The sequence below is a fragment of the Erinaceus europaeus genome, chromosome 12 (assembly GCF_950295315.1).
Source record: "Erinaceus europaeus chromosome 12, mEriEur2.1, whole genome shotgun sequence".
Classification (NCBI taxonomy): domain Eukaryota; kingdom Metazoa; phylum Chordata; class Mammalia; order Eulipotyphla; family Erinaceidae; genus Erinaceus; species Erinaceus europaeus.
In genome coordinates this window covers 5,591,009-5,609,121 of record NC_080173.1, presented here as the reverse complement: position 1 = coordinate 5,609,121, position 18,113 = coordinate 5,591,009, and the positions used below count along the sequence as shown (strand labels likewise).

Here is an 18,113-nt window from a genome sequence, read left to right as displayed (position 1 = left end):
CTTCATGAATGATGAGCCAGTGCTGTAAATGTCTTCTTCTCTTACTCTCTCCCCCTTCTCTCTCAGTAGTCTTTCTGTCTGTATCCAAAATAAATAAGTAAATTTAAAAATGGAAAATTTTAAAAGAGGGAGACACAACACAGCACCGTTTCAGCATATGCACATGCCGGCACGTCCAGGTGGTGTCAGAAGCTCTCACCTGCGTCCTTGCAGACGGTCAAGTAGTCACTCTACTGGGTGAGCGACCTCCAGCCCCAGAAAGTAGTGATTCACTCCAGGCAAAAACTAAAAAGAGTTCTCCCCACCTGCAGGGGAAAAGCTTCGCGAGCGGTGAAACAGGGCTGCAGGTGTCTCTGTCTCTCTCCCTCTCTACCCCAAACTTCCCTCTCAATTTCTGGCTGTCTCTGTCCAATAAATAAGATAATTAAGAAAAAGAAAATAAAGTTTTATAAAAAGGGGGCTGGGCATTGGTGCACTCAGTAGAGGGCACACACTACTATGTACAAGGAGTTGGGTTCAAGTCCCCATCCCCAACTACAAGGGGTGGGTAACTCCTCAAGTGGTAGAGTCCTGCTGTAAGAATCTTTCTTTCTCCCTCCCTGTCTCCCCTTCCCTCTCCATTTCTGGCTCTCTCTCAATAACGGCAGGAGAGAGAGAGAGAGAGAGGCCTATAGTAAAACATATAGTTTACCACTTGGTGCTGTGAGGACTTTCTTCTTCTAGCGTTTGCCCTTCTTCCGTAGCCAGTCAACAGCGTCAGGTGAGCCTGATGTCAAGTTTCGAGACCTCCTTTGAATCTGGAGAGGTGGCAGTCGTTGACTATGTGGGACCTAGTCTGTCTGGAGCCGCAGGGGCAGTTCGGGTCGTCTCTGGCTCCCCAGCGATGGAACATAGCGGCGCACCGGCCATGGCCTGTTCGATAGCGATTGAGGAGGGCCCGATCATAACGTGCCAGGTCAAAGCCGGGTTGACGCTCGCAGGGGTCTGTGATGAGGTGTTTGTTCTTGACCTCAGCTGACTGCCAACTCTGTTTCCAAGAGTCTGGAACAGAGAAGTTCAGTGTAGGCGTAGGGGACCAGATTGGGTGACGAGACGTCAAGCGTTGGACAGGGTGGGCGAAGATATCCGCGTATATTGGCAGGTCTGGTCGAGCGTAGGCGTGGGAAATGAACTTAGATGATGCCGCATCCCGACGAATATCTGGCGGGGCGATGTTGCTAAGAACTGGCAGCCATGGAACCGGGGTGGAACGGATGGTTCCAGAAATGATCCTCATGGAGGAATATAATTTGGAATCGACCAAGTGGACATGGGGGCTACGGAACCATCCTGGGGCACAGTATTCTGCAGTGGAATAGCATAATGCCAGAGAGGATGATCGAGTGTGGAAGCGCTCGCGCCCCATGAGGAGCTGGCCAGTCTTGCAATGATGTGATTCCTCGCGCCCACCTTTGCTGCAGTTTTTATGAGATTGTTCGTGAAATGACAGAGAGCGATCGAGAGTAACGCCAAGATAGACTGGCTGGGCTTCATGCCGGATTCTCGTATCGCCAAGCTGCACATTAAGCTCACGCGAGGCCGAGGCATGGTGTAGACAGAAAACAGATGATACCGTTTTTGCAGTGCTAGGGATTAGTTGCCATTTTTTACAGTAATCAGATATCAGAGACATGTCTTTCGTGAGTGTTTCCTCGAGGATGTCGAACTTGGATGCCTGAGTTGCACAGCTGCGAGGACTAATGTTTGCCTAATCATCACAGTGTGAATATATACATTGAGTAATGATTAGTGATAAAACCACACTGACGAGAATGGTAAGTGGGAAGGTTGAAAGGTAGGACACCACTTAAGGATTTATCTAGCATGGAAACAAATCTAAAATACACAGGCCAAGAAGTCATTTTAAGCATGAGATGCAGTCAGATGGTGGAGGGCATGCTTTGCGTACAGGGCCTCGGGTGGGATCCACACACCCACAGAAACACTTACAGATTCTTGTCATGCAAAGAGCATTTACAGATCTGGTTCTAAATACCCAGGAAAGCAATGGAATTGCTGAGATGAGAAATGCCACTTTTGGGGGGTTGGGCGGTGGTGCAGTGGGCTAAGCGCATGTGGCGCAAAGCTCAAGGACCGGCTTAAGGATCCCGGTTCGAGCCCCCGGCTCCCCACCTGCAGGGGAGTTGCTTCACAGGCGGTGAAGCAGGTCTGCAGGTGTCTATCTTTCTCTCCCCCTCTCTGTCGTCCCCTCCTCTCTCCATTTCTCTCTGTCCTATCCAACAACGAACAGCATCAACAATGGTAATAATAATAACCACGAGGCTACAACAAGGGCAACAAAAGGGGGAAAAATGGCCTCCAGGAGCAGTGGATTCATGGTGCAGGCACCGAGCCCAGCAATAACCCTGGAGGGAAAAAAAAAAAAAGGAATTCCACTTTTTATTACTTTAGTGCTATTTCCCTCTTCAGGACATGAACTTAGAATACTTTTCTTTTTAGTGTATCTAATAAAATGTTAATAAAGTCCAAGAACTAGAAAAAAAAAAAGAATGATAGAGTAGTTATAAATCTAAATGACTCTCTAGTGGAAATTTCAAACTATAGAGAAATGGATTGAGGGCTTGAAGGGGTACAATTAAATCATGAGCTCACATCACATGTCTTAGGTTATTTATGAAAATGTATTTTGTTTTAGAAGACATACTATATTTAGAGCAGAAGGGAACTGTGCCTGTAGCTTACTAGCCAATGGGTCAGGTAAAAAGAGAAAAATGAGAAAGCAGATATGGGCAGTTTTTAACAATTTGGAGATCTAGGTGAAGATTATATAGATGCATTCTTTTTTAAATATTTATTTTCCCTTTTGTTGCCCTTGTTGTTTTACTGTTGTTGTTACTGATGTCTTTCGTTGTTGGATAGGACAGAGAGAAATGGAGAGAGGAGGGGAAGACAGAGAGGGGGAGAGAAAGACAGACACTTGCAGACCTGCTTTCACGGCCTGTGAAGCGACTCCCCTGCAGGTGGGGAGCCCGGGGGCTCAAACCAGGATCCTTATGCAGGTCCTTGTGCTTTGCGCCACGTGTGCTTAACCCGCTGCGCTACCGCCCGAGTCCCACCTTGGATGATTTCTACAGACTAGTTTCTAAGTATCAGAACTTGTAGTTCTAGCATAAATGTGGGCATCTTATGATTCACTTTCCAACCATCTATTAATAAGCAGGAAAAAAGTATTCATGCTAGAATTCTAGCCTAGATTTAGCATTTTCAGCTCTTATCTGTCCCCGATCATGTATACATTTTCTGAAAGAAAAAGAGCTTCAAAAGCACATGCCGCTAGGTATCAAATATGGGAGCCAGACAGTAGCACAGCGGGTTAAGCGCAGGGGGCGCAAAGCGCAAGGACCCACCATAAAGATCTGGTTCGAGCCCCGGCTCCCCACCTGCAGGGGAGTCGCTTCACAGGCGGTGAAACAGGTCTGCAGGTGTCTGTCTTTCTCTCCCCCTCTCTGTCTTCCCCTCCTCTCTCCACTCCTCTGTCCTGTCCAACAACGACGACATCAACAACAACGATAATAACCACAACAAGGCTACAACAACAAAGGAAACAAAGGGGGGGGGGAGGCCTCCAGGAGCAGTGAATTCATGGTGCAGGCACCGAGCCCTGGCAATAACCCTGGAGGCCAAAAAAAAAAAAAAAAAAGAGAGAGAGAGAGAGAGACACGTATGTATACATAGGATAAGATGTCAACCCGAACCTGATTGGCCAATGGAGATGTAACTCTGAAACCAGAGGAGGCCAGGTAAGTATAAGTAAAGGCTCAGAAACCAGCCGGATGAAGCGCCTTCAGTGTGACTACCGGGATGCTGCGGTGGTGCTGGACCAGGCTAAGTACCTGCTTCGCGCACATGGAGCTCCAGTCCCGCAACGCAGCGGCTGGCGGCCTCACCTGCAAGCAGCTACTAAGTCAGGAGAGGCATCGGGGTGACTGTGTGTTGCGTGAATTGTGGGACCTTTCTCTGGCATCTACAGTAACTGAAGAATTATTGCTCGCAGCGGGTTAAGTGCAGGTGGAGGAGGCAAAGCGCAAGGACCGGCCTAACGATCCCGGTTCGAGCCCCCGGCTCCCCACCTGCAGGGGAGTCGCTTCGCAGGCGGTGAAGCAGGTCTGCAGGTGTCTGTCTTTCTCTCCTCCTCTCTGTCTTCCCCTCCTCTCTCCATTTCTCTCTGTCCTAGCCAACAACAACAACAATAAATACAACAATGAAAACAACGGCAACAGAAAGAGAATAAATATTTTTTAAAAATAAATAAGATGAATGATAATAAAAAAAAAAAGAATTATTGCTTAACCCCGACACGCTCTCCGAGGGAGTCCTTGCGCTAATTCCTGGCTCGCCACAGCCAGCAATCGCAGAGCTGTGGGTTTTGCAGAGGAGGGAGCTTTGTTCTGAGGGGCATGCCTTACAGAAGTGCTAATGGAGTTCAAAGATGGCCCTGAGGTTGTCAGAAGATCATCTGATCCAAACGCACAACCTTCAAAGTTAACTCATCTGACCCTCCAACTCTGTGCTATTAGCTCCCTTACACAAACCAGAAATACATAAATGGTTAAGTGACAGCGGTCACATGCAAACAAGCTGGGGCTCTAGGGTTCAAACACAGGCAGTGGGCCCCAGAGAGGTATAAGCTTCCACTTCCCCACAGGCAGAGAGCGAGGGGTCTGCACGCCCAAGCTGAGGCCTTTTGCAGGGCGCGAACTCTGGCCTCTGTTCGCAGCACCCGCGAAGGAAGCAGCCTTACTGGGGGGGAGGGGGGGCACGAGGCCCCGCCCAGTAGCCAGGCCACGCCCACCGAGGCTCCGCCCCGCCCATCTCAGCAGGGAAAGTCCAGCGGTGACGTCAGCGCGGAGCGTGCCGCGGCTGTGCGTCAGCCCGGGGGGGCGGGGGGGGGGGGGTGAGCTGGGGTCCCAACCCGTTAAATGAGTCACCGTGCGGGCGCTTCAGCAACCGCAGCTCCCGCGGGCACCTTCACAGACATGCAAACCCGGCCGGCGGGGGCGGCAAGCGCGGCCGCCGCCTCGCCCCCGTTTCCCCCTGAGCCAGCGCCGCGTGACGGCGAGCTTTCAGAGACCAAGCGGGGCGCCCCCGCGAGGCCTAGAAGCGGAGCGACCGCACCAATTCCACCCTCCGCTCGGGCCCCGCCTTCACGGCAGCTCAGCGCGCGCGAGGAAGTCTCGCGCTACTGTGCGTGGCGTGGAGCGCGGGGGGCGTGGCCCGGCGTGATTGGCAGGGAGGGCGTGGCCGGGCGCGCGGGGGCGGGGCTCAGCGCTGGACACCGGGGGGCGCATGCGCGCTGGCGACGCTTCCGCCGGCGATGGGTGGGCGGTGCGGAGCCCATGGCGGAGAGCGTGATGCTCTGGGACTGGCCCGGCTCCGGCCGTAGAGGTTGCGGAACGCTCGCGCTCTGTGGAGAGGGCTGAGGATGTGGGCAGGGCGGCCGAGGCGGAAGCGGGCAGGACAGCGGGGGCGGGGGTGCGTCCCGGGAGGAGGCCCCCATCTTCGCGGACGTTCCCGGGGGAGGAAAGAGAAGCTGGGGTCCCAGGGCTGCTTCCCCAGCCCCGCCTGCTCCGGGGGGTGGGGTCGGGGGTCAGGGTTCAAGCTGCGGGGCGGAGCCCACAGTGCCAGTTGCTATGGGCAACCAGGGGGGTGACCCACTTGTGCATCTCCTGCCCATCTTTTTTTTTTTTTTTTTTTTTAAAGATTTTTTATTTATTTGCCTCCAGGGTTATTGCTGGGGCTCGGTGCCCACACTACGAATCCACTGCTCCTGGAGGCCTTTTTTTTTTTTTTTCCCCATTTTATTGGATAGGACAGAGAAATTGAAAGAGGAAGTAGAGGCAGAGAGGGAAAGGGAAAGAGAGACACCTGCAGACCTGAATCACTGCTTTTGGGGAGCCCGGGGCTCAAACCCTTCATGAGAAGAGAGAATCAGATACCACTCTGGTACATGTGCTGCCAGGGGTTGAACTCAGGACCTCCTGCTTGAGAGTCCAGTGCTTTATCCACTGCGCTGCCACCTCCCGGACCACCTCTGCCCATCTTCTGCTGTTCCACCTAGGGTAGGGTGGGAGGCTCTTTTTAAATATCTGGGTGAAAGCATCCTGCACCCCACTTCAGCCAGACGTGCCCCTCTTTTGAACGGAAAAACACCACCTGGAGCCTTGCTCCCTAAAATGCAGATAGATGGCAGGAGCACATATCTTGCTAGAAACCGTGCCTTTTTTTTTTTTTTTTTTCTTTTTTAAGTAGAGCCCTGCTCAGCGCTGGTGCTGGGGATTGAACCTGGGACTTCGGAGCCTCGGGCATGTGAGCTGCATAGTCATCATGCTGTCTACTTCCACCACCGCTGCCAATACCCTGTCCTCTTGAGGTCAAACCTCTTTGTCTTGGTGGAGCAGTCAGGAACAATCTGCCTCTCATCAGAGCTTTGAGGCTAGACACCTCTGTTCTGGAGGGATTTCTCGCACAGAGGGAAACCCCAGTATTCAGATATCCAGTCAGCACGGCAGCGAGTGTAAACATTTCCACCGGTTGTCTTTCGTTAAACTGGAAAAACCTAAGAGGATTAGACAAAAACGATCAAATCTCAACCACGACGTCCAGTGTTTCCCTTTTCTCACTCAGCCTCGTGGGGAGCAGCAGCCTGACCCCTTGAAGCCGATGGATGAAAACACCACATAGAACCATGATGTGACTGGAAGAGATCTCTCACTGTGAGTCTGACGTCTTGACAGGTTCTCTTCCACAGAGGGACATGACTTTTGAGATGACCACATGCCTGATAACATCATCGCCTAATGGTTAAATTTCAGGAACAGCAGGGCCTGGACTAGTTCTTCTTTGTTTGAGATTGAGTGTCTGTCTCTGAGTCACACTGGAAAGGATGAGTCTGTTTCACATGGCCCTCATGAGTCAGCTCACAGTATTGTGATTATCTATCACCCAGATGACAGAAGGACATTGGAAATCAGGCCATGCCGTTAACTGCGTTCGCTGCTAGTTTGTATAGTGGGAGTCGGCTTCCAGGGAATGGAGGAAAGGAGAGAATTCCATGACTCTGCACTTCTTCAGAAACTCTTCCCCAAGAAATCCATTGGAATTGGGGACAGGGAGGGGTAGCTTGGTGTGACCATTCTGAAGCGTGAACCATCAGTCTTTCGCATCCTAGGAAGAATTAAGAGTAGAGCTCTAGAGATAGGGAGATTCAAGCCACCGGTATGGACGTGTTTGTTTATTTGTGTGTGTGTGTGGGGGGGGGGGGTATGTGTTTTGTATCTGACTACTTGTCCTTTGTTTTTGACAGATGCAAACAGTACAACATTCTACCCATACCCTGAGGACAGCTCTCATCTCAAAAAACCCAGAACTTGTGTCACAATATGAGAAGTTAAATGCCGGGGAGCAGCGTCTGATGAACCATGCCTTTCAACCAGAAAGCGACCTCTTTGGACCCATTACGTTGCATTCACAGTCAGACTGGATCACGTCACATCCGGAGGCCCCTCAAGACTTTGAACAGTTTTTCAGCGATCCTTTCAGAAGAACGCCCTCTCCAGAGAAACACAGTATTTACATACAGTGCATCGGTACTCAGTGCTCACGTGCTAGATTGGGTGGGAACTGAGGTTTGCAGTGGTGTCAGGCGGAGGGAGGGCTGGTGATCTAGTCTTTATTTTTGAGAGAGAGAGAGAGAGACGGAAAGCGAGAAGGGATAAGGCAGAGAAGATAGACCACAGCACTGTCCCGTGACTCCTGGAGATTCCATGGTGCCATCCACGGTGTCCCTGTGAAGTGCTGGGGCTTGAACCCCAGATGTTACGCTTGGCAAGGTTGTTCAATATTAAGTGAGTTATCTCCTAACCCCCTTATGATCACGTTTCAAAAATGAATAGGTTTTTGTTTTAAAAGTATTTTTTTAACTCTTTCTTTGCCTCCAGGGTTATCACCGGGGCTCGGTGCCTGCATTACGAATCCACTGCTCCTGGAGGCCATTTTTTCCCCATATTTGTTGCTAGTGTTGTTGTCATTGCTGCTGTTGTGGTTGGACAGGACAGAGAGAAATGGAGAGAGGAGGGGAAGACAGAGGGGGAGAGAGAAAGACAGAAACCTGCAGACCTGTTTTCGCCGCCTGTGAAGCGATTCTCCTGCTGGTGGGGATCCAGGGGCTTGAACTGGGATCCTTGTGCTGGTCTTTTGTGCTTTGTACCATGTGCGCTTAATCAATCCCTAAATTCATTTTTTAAAGAGAGAGTCAAACATAGAGATCAGAGCACTGCTCAGCTTTGGCATATGGGGTGTTGGAGACCGATCTTGTAATCTCTGTGGCCCAGGGCATGAAAGTTTACCATGTTACCTCTGTGAGATATGCCCTGCCCCCTTGTTAGCAGTTTTGAGGTTAGTTCCAGTGGTACTAGCTTTCTAGGCAACCTGCCTTAAGAAAATACTTTGTTTCTTTTTATTGTCTATCATTGATAAAAACACATTAGAAAGCCAGAGGTCCCCCCCCCCCCCCCCCCGGGGGATTAATGGTTTACAGTCAGCTGTAAAACACAATAGTTTAGGGAGTTGGGCAGTAGCATAGCACGTGGTGGCACAAAACACAAGGACCGGTCTAAGGATCCCGGTTCGAGCCCCCGGCTCCCCACCTACAGGGGAGTCGCTTCACAGGCGGTTAAGCAGGTCTGCAGGTGTCTGTCTCTCTCTCCCCTCTGTCTTCCCTTCCTCTCTCCATTTCTCTCTGTCCTATCCAACAACGACGACATCAACAACAACAACATAACAACTACAACAATAAAACAAGGGCGACAAAAGGGAATAAATAAATAAATATTTTTTAAAAATAATTAAAAAAAACACAATAGTTTATACATGCATAACATTTCCCAGTTTTCCACATAACAGGTCAAGCCCTGCTAGGTCCTGCTCTGCCTTCATGTTCCGGGAACTGGACCCCTCCCTCCTCTCCACACCAGGAGAAAGCTAGAGTTTCTAAAGACAGAGCATCTGAATCATCGTCTGACTAAGTTTATCTCTCATGACAGGTTCTCTAGGAAACACCAGGATTATCAGCGAAGAATACGTCCGATGGCTCAAGGGCTACTGTGAAGCATTTTTCTATGGATTGGCAGTAAAGCTCCTGGAGCCAGTGCCTGTCTCTGTGACTAGGTGCTGCTTTAGGATCAATGACAGCACGCAGAACTTACAGATTCATGCAGGTGAGTCCCACACTTAAATAAGGTGTGTGTGTGTGTGTGTGTGTGTGTGAGATGTGTATATAGAGATATACATGTATTTCTTTTTAAATAGGGGATATTCTGAAGTTCTTAAAAAAGAGGAAGCCTGAAGACGCCTTCTGTGTTGTGGGGATCACAATGATCGATCTTTACCCAAGAGACTCGTGGAATTTTGTCTTCGGACAGGCCTCTTTAACAGACGGTATTCCCAAAGGAAACCCACCTGTCCTCCTTACTCTCTCGGTTCCTTACTTTCATTACCATCATCATAATTACTATTATTGTTATTTAATAATACCTGGTGTGGCTCGGGCAGTGTCGTGGCGGGTCAAAATGTCGGATTCTGAAACGTGACGTCTAGAGTGTCAACCCTGATGTTGCATGCGCCAGAATAGTAACTCTGCTTCTCTCATAAATAAATAAATACATAATTTTTTTAAAAAAGGTCCCAGATTTGATCACCCTTATCAGAGTCAAGCAGTACTCTCTAGTGAGGGGAGAAAAAAAAAAAAAGGTCGGGGGTTGAGGTAGGATGGACACAGCAGTGCTAGAGCTAGAGCTCTTCAGAGTCTGTGAGGATGCTCCATGTGGTGCCTGCATCCTGGTAGGCTGATCCACCAGCTCCCTGTCTGGCATTTTCTGTAGACATCCCATGACTCTCCACACTTGCCCTTCAAGAATCGTGGCCCTAACACCCTCCTGAATTTTATCTGAACTGGCTGTTAGAAATGAACTTGCATGAGCGTGATTTCAACTTTGTACTACTGTACTAAGTGGAGCAAGAGACATTAAAGTGAGTATACTTGCTGGGAGAGAGAGAGAGAGAAGCAGGGGAAGGATTTCTTTTTTAAAAAAATATTTATTCCCTTTTGTTGTCCTTGTTTTATTGTTGTTGTAGTTATTGTTGTTATTGATGTCTTTGTTGGGTAGGACAGAGAGAAATGGAGAGAGGAGGGGAAGACAGAGAAGGGGAGAGAAAGACAGACACCTGCAGACCTGCTTCACCGCCTGTGAAGCGACTCCCCTGCAGGTGGGGAGCCGGGAGCTTGAACCGGGATCCTTACGCCTGCTGGTCCTTGGTGCTTTTCACCACATGTGCTTAACCCGCTGCGCTACCGCCCGACCCCCAGGGGAAGGATTTCTAAGAGAACAGTGTCTGTCTTGGTACTACTCACTGGATGGAGACTGATGGGCTGAAAGGGCTGGTGAAGTGGTGCACTTGGGCTGTGTGCGGCTGTGCTGTGTGTGACTGAGATTTGGACCCGGCCCTCTCCTCACCCAAGGACACTGGTACTGTGGGCTAGTTCACTTTTTCCTTGCCCCTCCATCTAAAAAAATAATGATAAAAGTAAAATAAAATTTATTTAGATAGTGCAAGCTTTTTTAACTTCTATGTTTGAGGAAATAAGAAACCGCTCCTTCAAATATTTATTCCTATTTTGACTTTTTTTTTAATTGTTGTGGTTATTATTATTGCTGTTATCGATGCCGTTGTTGGATAGGACAGAGAGAAATGGAGAGAGGAGGGGAAGACAGAGAGGGGGAGAGAAAGACAGACACCTGCAGACCTGCTTCACCGCCTGTGAAGGGACTCCCCAGCAGGTGGGGAGCCAGGGGCTCGAACCAGGATCCTTACGCCGGTCCTTGCGCTTCTCTCTGTGTGTGTTTAACCCACTGCTCTACCGCCCGACCTCTCTATTTTGATTTTTTTTCATGTGCGTATATGTTTCTGAAATATTTACCACGTGATGTAGAGAGTACATAGTGAGAGAACAGGGCTCATCTGCTAAACAGACAGTATTTTACAACACGTGACTTTCTTTTCTCCAAGTAATTAAGATTAGTAGACTTCAGTTGGATATTCAGTAGCTAAAGAAAGCCATCTGTTTATAGGATTACTAGGAGAGGAGAAATGTTCTTGCAAAGGAGCTCACTGTAGTGAAATGTGTTCATGCTTTTTTGGCCAGAAGAGGTTGCTTGTGACACATGAGTAGACTTTCTTCTTTACTTATTATTAGTGACTTACCAGTGCTTTACAAAATTAAAAGATTTCAGAGGGATAGTCTCCCATGAGGAAATTTAGTCATTTTTCAAAGTGCTTATTATTGGATAGAGACAGAAAAAATGAGAGGGGAGGGAGAGAGGGGGAAAGAGACAGATACCTGCAGCCCAGCTTCACTACTCGTGAAGCCTTTACCCCTACAGGTGGGGACCAGCAGCTTGGACTTGGGTCCTTGTGCACTGTAACATGTGCGCTCAACCAAGTGTGCCACCACCTGGCCCCACAACTCAACACTTGGGGAGGCCAGATTGAGAGATAAGAAATGTAATCAGAATGAGAAGGTCCAGAAAGTCTGTTTGACACCAAAGAAGTTTTGTTGGTTTGTTTTTGTTTTTGTCAAAGAATAGCCTAAAGCAAGCACTCCAGCAGGGGCAGTGGAAACGCTCACGTGAACCACACACAGAAAGAACATACTTAGTCACACATGTCCGGTAGGGCTCCCGTTTTTCCTTCAAGTGCTGCTCTCCAGGAAGACAGGCCTGTCACTGCTGCCAGCAGCATGGGGATCCCGTTTTGGGACTCATCCGTAGATAACAGAACCTGCACCTCTTTGAAAATCTGGAGAACCCCAGTGAAGGGGCTGTTCTTGTGTGACACCTGGAGTCTGTCGACCAGTTTGCACGCACGCAGGACGGAGTCTGCTACAAATCCATCCAGCGGGCCACTGCTTTACGGTTTCACTCTACATTGTTGCGTTGACTTCTGCCTCTCAATTTCTGACTGTATCCAATATAATAATAATAATAACAACAACAACAACAAAGTGTTGAGTTGTACAGGGTGGTACAAAGTAGATGCAAGAAGCAGGTTTTGAGAGGGAGATTGGGGGCAAAAGTCCCTCTCAGTCTTCGGCAAATCTGAAGTGGATGGTAGTCTAGAAGCTCAGTCCCCAACTGGAGGTATCAGTGACTGTCTCTTGTCCTTCTGGAATCTTACTCTCTCTCTATATATATATATTTTATTTTATTTATTCCCTTTTGTTGCCCTTGTTGTTTTATTGTTGTAGTTATTGTTATCGTCATTGTTGGATAGGACAGAGAGAAATGGAGAGAGGAGGGGAAGACAGAGAGGGAGAGAGAAAGACAGACACCTGCAGACCTGCTTCACCGCCTGTGAAGCGACCCCCCCTGCAGGTGGGGAGCCAGGGCTCAAACTGGGATCCTTCCTCCGGTCCTTGTGCTTTGCGTCACCTGCGCTTAACCCGCTGCACTACAGCCGGACTCCCCAGAATCTTACTCTCATTCCTCTGTCGCAGGTGTGGGGATATTCAGCTTCGCCAGGTATGGCAGTGATTTCTACAGCTCACACTATGCTGGCAAAGTGAAACTGCGGAAGACATCTTCAAGTGACTATTCCATTTTTAATGACTACTACGTTCCTGAGGTGAATAGTGTCTTGCTGCTACGATCCTGTAAGGTGAGTTTTAAATTTCTTTTTATCATCTTTATTTAGACATCCAGAAATCGTGAGGGGGAGAGACAGAGAGACACCTGCAGCACTGCTTCACCACTTGCAAAGCTTTCCCCCTGCAGGTGGGGACCGGAGGCTCGAAAGTGGGTCCTTACACATTGTATACATTGTAACTAGGTGCACCACCACCGGTCCCTGATTGATTATATAAAACCCAACAAAAGTAATTTTTTAATGTTTATTTTTAATCAGCACTACTGAGCTCTGGCTTATGGTGGGGTGGGAGATTGAACCTGGGACCTCAGCCTTGGATTGCTTCTTTGCTGTCTCCCCACCCCCTACAAGAGTACTTTCGAGAAATACTTATGGGGGTCGGGTGGTAGTGCATTGGGTTAAGTGCACATGGCTTGAAGCACAATGACCAGCTCAAAGATCCCGGTTCCAGCCCCCGGCTCCCCACCTGCAGGGGAGTCGCTTCACAGGCGGTGAAGCAGGTCTGCAGGTGTTTATCTTTCTCTCCCCCTCACTGTCTTCCCCTCCTCTCTCCATTTCTCTCTGTCCTATCCAACAACAACAACAACAACAGTAATAATAACAACAATGATAAACAACAAGGGCAACAAAAGGGAAAAATGGCCTCCAGGAGCAGTGGATTCGAGTGCAGGCACCGAGCCCCAGCAACAACTCTATAGTCAAAAAAAAAAAAAAAGAGAGAGAGAGAAATATTTACTTCATGAGAGACAGGAAACAACAGAGTGTCACTTTGGCATATCCAGTACCAAGGATCCAACTCTGGACCTCGTGAATGCAATTTCTTCACTCTATAACTGAGCTGCCGTCCTGCCACCAGCAGCACTTTATTGTTGCCTCCAGGGTTATTGCTGGGGCTCAGTGCCTGCACTATGAATCCACTGCTCCTGGAGGCCATTTTTTTTCATTTTATTGGGTAGGATGGAGAGAAATTGAGAGAGGACAGGGAGATAGGGAGGGAGAGAGAAAGAGAGACACCTGCAGACCTGCATCACCACTTGTGAAGCGACTCCCCCTGCAGGTGGGGAGCTGCACTTAACCCGCTGCCCCGCGGCCCGGTCCCCAGACCTACTTTTTCATTCAGATAGACAGGGAGGTGTGGAGAAAGGGAGAGACAGCACTGCACTGAAACTTCCTGTGGAGCCTAGAACTCCGCTGAGACGCCGGGGTTCAGACCCGTCTTGTAGCCTGGCCACCCGGCAGGCTCTCTCAGCCCCTAGAGAGATCTTACAGTCCTAAACTGAGCGTCGGTGACCCTAGAGCACCACTTGGGCGCTGAGGGTGGGTATGGCTGCGCTGAAACCATCAGTATAGCCAGAATGTAAGTGGAGACTTAGTATTGAATTTTACAGTTCCTGGGCCTTTTTTTTTTTTTTTTTAACTTCTTTCATTTGTCAGTTATATGCAGCATCGACCGCCCCATAACACCACCACCAGCTTGCATCCCAGAACTCTGCTGAGAGTAGGTGACCCGTGCTTCCCACAGCTGTCACCCTGGGCTTCAGCTTTGGGAAGGTCTCTGCCCCCAGCCACTCCAGAATGGGTTTCCCTCCTCCAGGCTCCACAGCCTCACTTTTTTGGAAATGCTGTCGCTCCTCCTTGCCCTTTCTCCACAGCCAGAGGCACAGCTTTCTCCTTGAGGCAGAGAAGCTGGTTCTCACTGGTTGAGCTCAGAGGGACTGGGACAGCATTCAAAGCGCACTGAATGTTGCACGTCACAGAACAGCAACAGCATTCAGAGTGTGTCACCTGCGTACTCAGCACCCCTCTCCCCAGACCTGCTGACTCCGCCCCTCTCAGGAGGACAACAGGGTCTGAGTGCTGACAAACATTCCTCTGGAGCAGTGACTCTGCGTGCTGTGTTGGGGCAGCGGGGAGCAGGCTTGGCAACACTCTCGGGCTTCGGGTTGTCACAACTGGGGCAGGGGTTGCTCCTGGCATCCGAAGGCTGCTCGATGATGTCATGAGCGCCCAGGCAGGACTGTCCACTGCTGGGAGTGAGGCCACACAAGCAGCGAGTCAGTGATGTTGAAGCTGAGGAACCCAGGGCAGCAGAGCAGGGGCCGGGCCACCGGTGGCACACATGGTGAAGGGTCTGTCACTATGAGGAGGAACTGGGTTCTAGCCTCCAGGCCCTACCTGCGGAGAAGGAGCTTCCTGAGAGGTACCTGCCTCTCTTTCTCCCTCTGCTTCTCCCTTTCTTCCTGAATCTGTCATAGTTTTTAAAAAGAGAAGGGGGAGAAGGCTGCTGGGAGTAGTGAGGTCACAGTGCTGGCACCAAACCCCAGCGATAACCCAGGTGGAAACAACATCAACAAAGACAACAGCAGCAACCACCCCAACCTATAGTGAAGCAGCAAGACACTGACGGGAGTTAGGGATCAAGGCTTTGCACAGACTGAGCCTTGGTGGCCCGGTGAGGAAGCTGTTGCTGCAGATTTCCCTGGAGTCCGGAAAAGGGCGTGTGTGTGAAGCTTGTTGACGATGACGGGGATGATAAAGTCTTCTCCATGTCTTTGTCTTCCAGACCTTAGCCCATGAAATCGGACACATATTTGGACTTCGCCACTGCCAGTGGCTTGCCTGCCTAATGCAAGGCTCCAACCATTTGGAAGAAGCTGACCGGAGGCCCCTGAACCTTTGCCCCATCTGTTTACGCAAGTTGCAGTGTGCCATTGGCTTCGACATTATAGAAAGATACAAAGTAAATGGGGAGGGGGTGGGGGGAGCCCCAAAAGGGAAGTGGTCATAGAAGTAGCAAGCTGCCATTTTTCGAGGAGGCCTTCCCCAGAGCTGTTCTTTATCCGAGGAAATTAGTGCGAAGTTAAGCAGGAAGTTGCGGTTTAGAAAGATGTGCAGAGACGTGTGTTTCTTCAGCACTTGGACTTGCCTCTGAGGACCCCACACTGACAGTGACAAGTGGCGTCTGTTTCCCACTTGTCTAGGGCAAGCGAGCTTGACTTTGCATAACAGTAAATACCCTTATGTGTAGCAGTGTGTATTTCTTTTATTTATTTCTTTTATTTTTTATTTTATTAATTTTTTTGCCTGCAGGGTTATCACTGGGGCTTGGTGGCAGCACTACGAATCCACTGCTCCTGGAGGCCGATTTTTTCCCATTTTGTTGGCCTTATTGTTGCCCTTGTTGTGGTTGTTATTGTCATTGTTGTTATAACTGTTGTTGTTGGATGGGACAGAGAGAAATGGAGAGAGGAGGGGAAGACAGAGAGGGGGAGAGAAAGATAGACACCTGCAGACCTGCTTCACCGCCTGTGAAGGGACTCCCCTGCAGGTGGGGAGCCGGGGGCTCGAACCGGGATCCTTACGCCGGTCTTTGCGCTTTGTGCCGTGTGCTCTTAACCCGCTGTGCTACCACCTGACCCCCTAGGTATGTATTTCTCTTTAAAACTAGCTAACTCTGGGGGTGACCTGGCTTCCGCAGTGTGGCACAGAAGCATAATCACTGTGTCGCATGAAAGGATGACTTTCAGTAAAGTGGGAAAGTGCTAGTCTCAGTCACTGTGCCGATGTCACCCTTGGTCGGCACCACCATAGCTCACCCTCCCACCTGCTGACTATACACACAAGCCGGCAGGCATGTGCATCACATGTTGGTTCGTATCTACATCTGAGCTCGTACCTGTACACCCATGCATCACATTAACAGCATGGTGTAAGCCTGGTGAAACATTTTTCAAGTTGAAATAAAATGCCATCTTGCCCTTAAAGAAAAGAAAGATGATTAGTATTTTTTTTATCTTTTTAAAATTCTGTGTTTATTTATTTTTATTATTATCTTTATTGGATAGAGACAGCCAGAAATCACGAGGGAAGGGGTTGGTAGAGAGGGAGACAGACAGAGACACCTGCAGCCCCTGATTCACCTCTTGTGAAGCTTTCCCCCTGCAGATGGGGACCGGGGGCTCAAACCTGGGTCCTTGAGCATAATAATTCCTGCACTCAACCAGGTGTGCCACCACCTGGCCCCAAAATTCTGTATTTATTATTGCATACAGACAGAGAAATTGAGGGGGGGAAGATAGAGAGGAAGAGAGACAGAGAGACAACTGCAGCCCTGCTTCACTTGCAAAGCTTTGCCCCTGCAGGTGGGGACCGGGAGCTTGAACCCGGGTCCTTGCTCACTGTAATGTGTGCGTTCAACCAGCTATGCCACCACCTGGCCTCCTAGCCTACTTTGGATCATAATTTGTAATCCTAGCTTGAGCATTTTTGCACTCTTCACTCACACAAGTATTGTTTCCTGTTCATAATACTTTATTCAATGGAACATTTTCATGGGGTACTAGTGAAAGTCACAGATTAGAATAACCTGCTCTTGAGGCCAATGCAATTCTTGCATCTACAGCAGTTTTGCTGTGATGTTCAAGACGTGAGTCTGAATTCTGTCTTTTCCAGGCGCTGGTGAGGTGGATCGATGAAGAATCCACTGACGCCCCCCGCGTCACATCAAAACAGAGTCGTGAAGTTGGCGTCACGTCAAAACAGAGTCGTGAGGTTAATGCGAGTTTGCCCAAACCTATGGAAGCCTTTAAGGAGTGGAAGGCGTGGATAGTAAGGTGCCTTGCTGTTCTCCAGAAATAAGCACGAGTAACTGAATAAACACTTGCACACCATGCAATAAACACCTGGCTGAATTACTTCCCTGGAATAAACTTGACTGATTGTGCATTGCGTCCGTTACAGAATATTCTTTAAAGCTCCTGGCTGGGAGTCGGGCGGTAGCGCAGTAGGTTAAGCACATGTGGCGCAAAGCACAAGCACTGGTGTAAGGATCCCGGTTCGAGCCCCTGGCTCCCCACCTGTAGGGGAGTTGCTTCACAGGCATTGAAGCAGGTCTGCAGGTGTCTGTCTTTCTCTCCCCCTCTCTGTTTCTCTCTTTCCTGCCCAACAACAATGACAATAATAATAACAATAGAACAACAAGGGCAACAAAAGGGAATAAATAAAGTTTAAAAAAAAAAACAAAAGCTCCTGGCAGTGAAATGGTCTATTCTGAGTGACAAAGCCTCTCTTCTGAGTAGCCTGATCTGTGGCAGCAGACACATCATTTCACGGACATTTTTCTTAAGAGGGAGCTAGGACCAACAGTCACTAGTGAGGAAGTCAGTACAGTAAACATGACTCTGTCTGTCCAGAAAAGGATTTGCCAAGGAATGTAACCTCCAGAGGGTGGCTTGGTTCAGCTTTCGGGAGAGATGTTTCCCCCTCCCCCCACAGGCCAGAGGTGGTCCCCCCTCCCCCCCCCACAGGCCAGACATGTTACCTTCCCTGCTAACATCCTTTTCCTTTGCTGTAAC

General features: G+C 49.4%; 1 protein-coding gene across 5 annotated transcripts; it reads left to right on the top strand.

Moving 5' to 3' along the window:
• The first annotated feature begins 5,316 nt into the window (after nucleotides 1-5,316).
• AMZ2 (archaelysin family metallopeptidase 2) lies at nucleotides 5,317-17,487 on the top strand. 5 transcript variants are annotated; one of them, XM_060202645.1, is made up of 8 exons: nucleotides 5,317-5,445; nucleotides 6,685-6,773; nucleotides 7,364-7,646; nucleotides 9,102-9,275; nucleotides 9,367-9,495; nucleotides 12,611-12,771; nucleotides 15,323-15,499; nucleotides 17,212-17,487. In XM_060202645.1, exons 3-8 carry the CDS (start codon nucleotides 7,364-7,366, stop codon nucleotides 17,395-17,397), a joined length of 1,110 nt encoding a protein of 369 aa, XP_060058628.1. In that variant the 5' UTR covers nucleotides 5,317-5,445; nucleotides 6,685-6,773; the 3' UTR covers nucleotides 17,398-17,487. The 5 variants fall into 5 exon arrangements, with proteins under 5 accessions (XP_060058628.1, XP_060058629.1, XP_060058632.1 ...); XM_060202646.1 differs by having other exon boundaries at nucleotides 5,345-5,484; XM_060202648.1 differs by having other exon boundaries at nucleotides 5,385-5,408.
• Nucleotides 17,488-18,113: the final 626 nt, after the last annotated feature.

Coding starts and splice junctions, on each gene's coding strand:
- AMZ2 (XM_060202645.1), top strand. CDS start 7,364: ATGCAAACAGTACAACATTCTACCCATACCCTGAGGACAGCTCTCATC. Junction 9,276..9,366: donor GAACTTACAGATTCATGCAG/GTGAGTCCCACA, acceptor CTTTTTAAATAG/GGGATATTCTGAAGTTCTTA. Junction 12,772..15,322: donor TGCTGCTACGATCCTGTAAG/GTGAGTTTTAAA, acceptor TTTGTCTTCCAG/ACCTTAGCCCATGAAATCGG.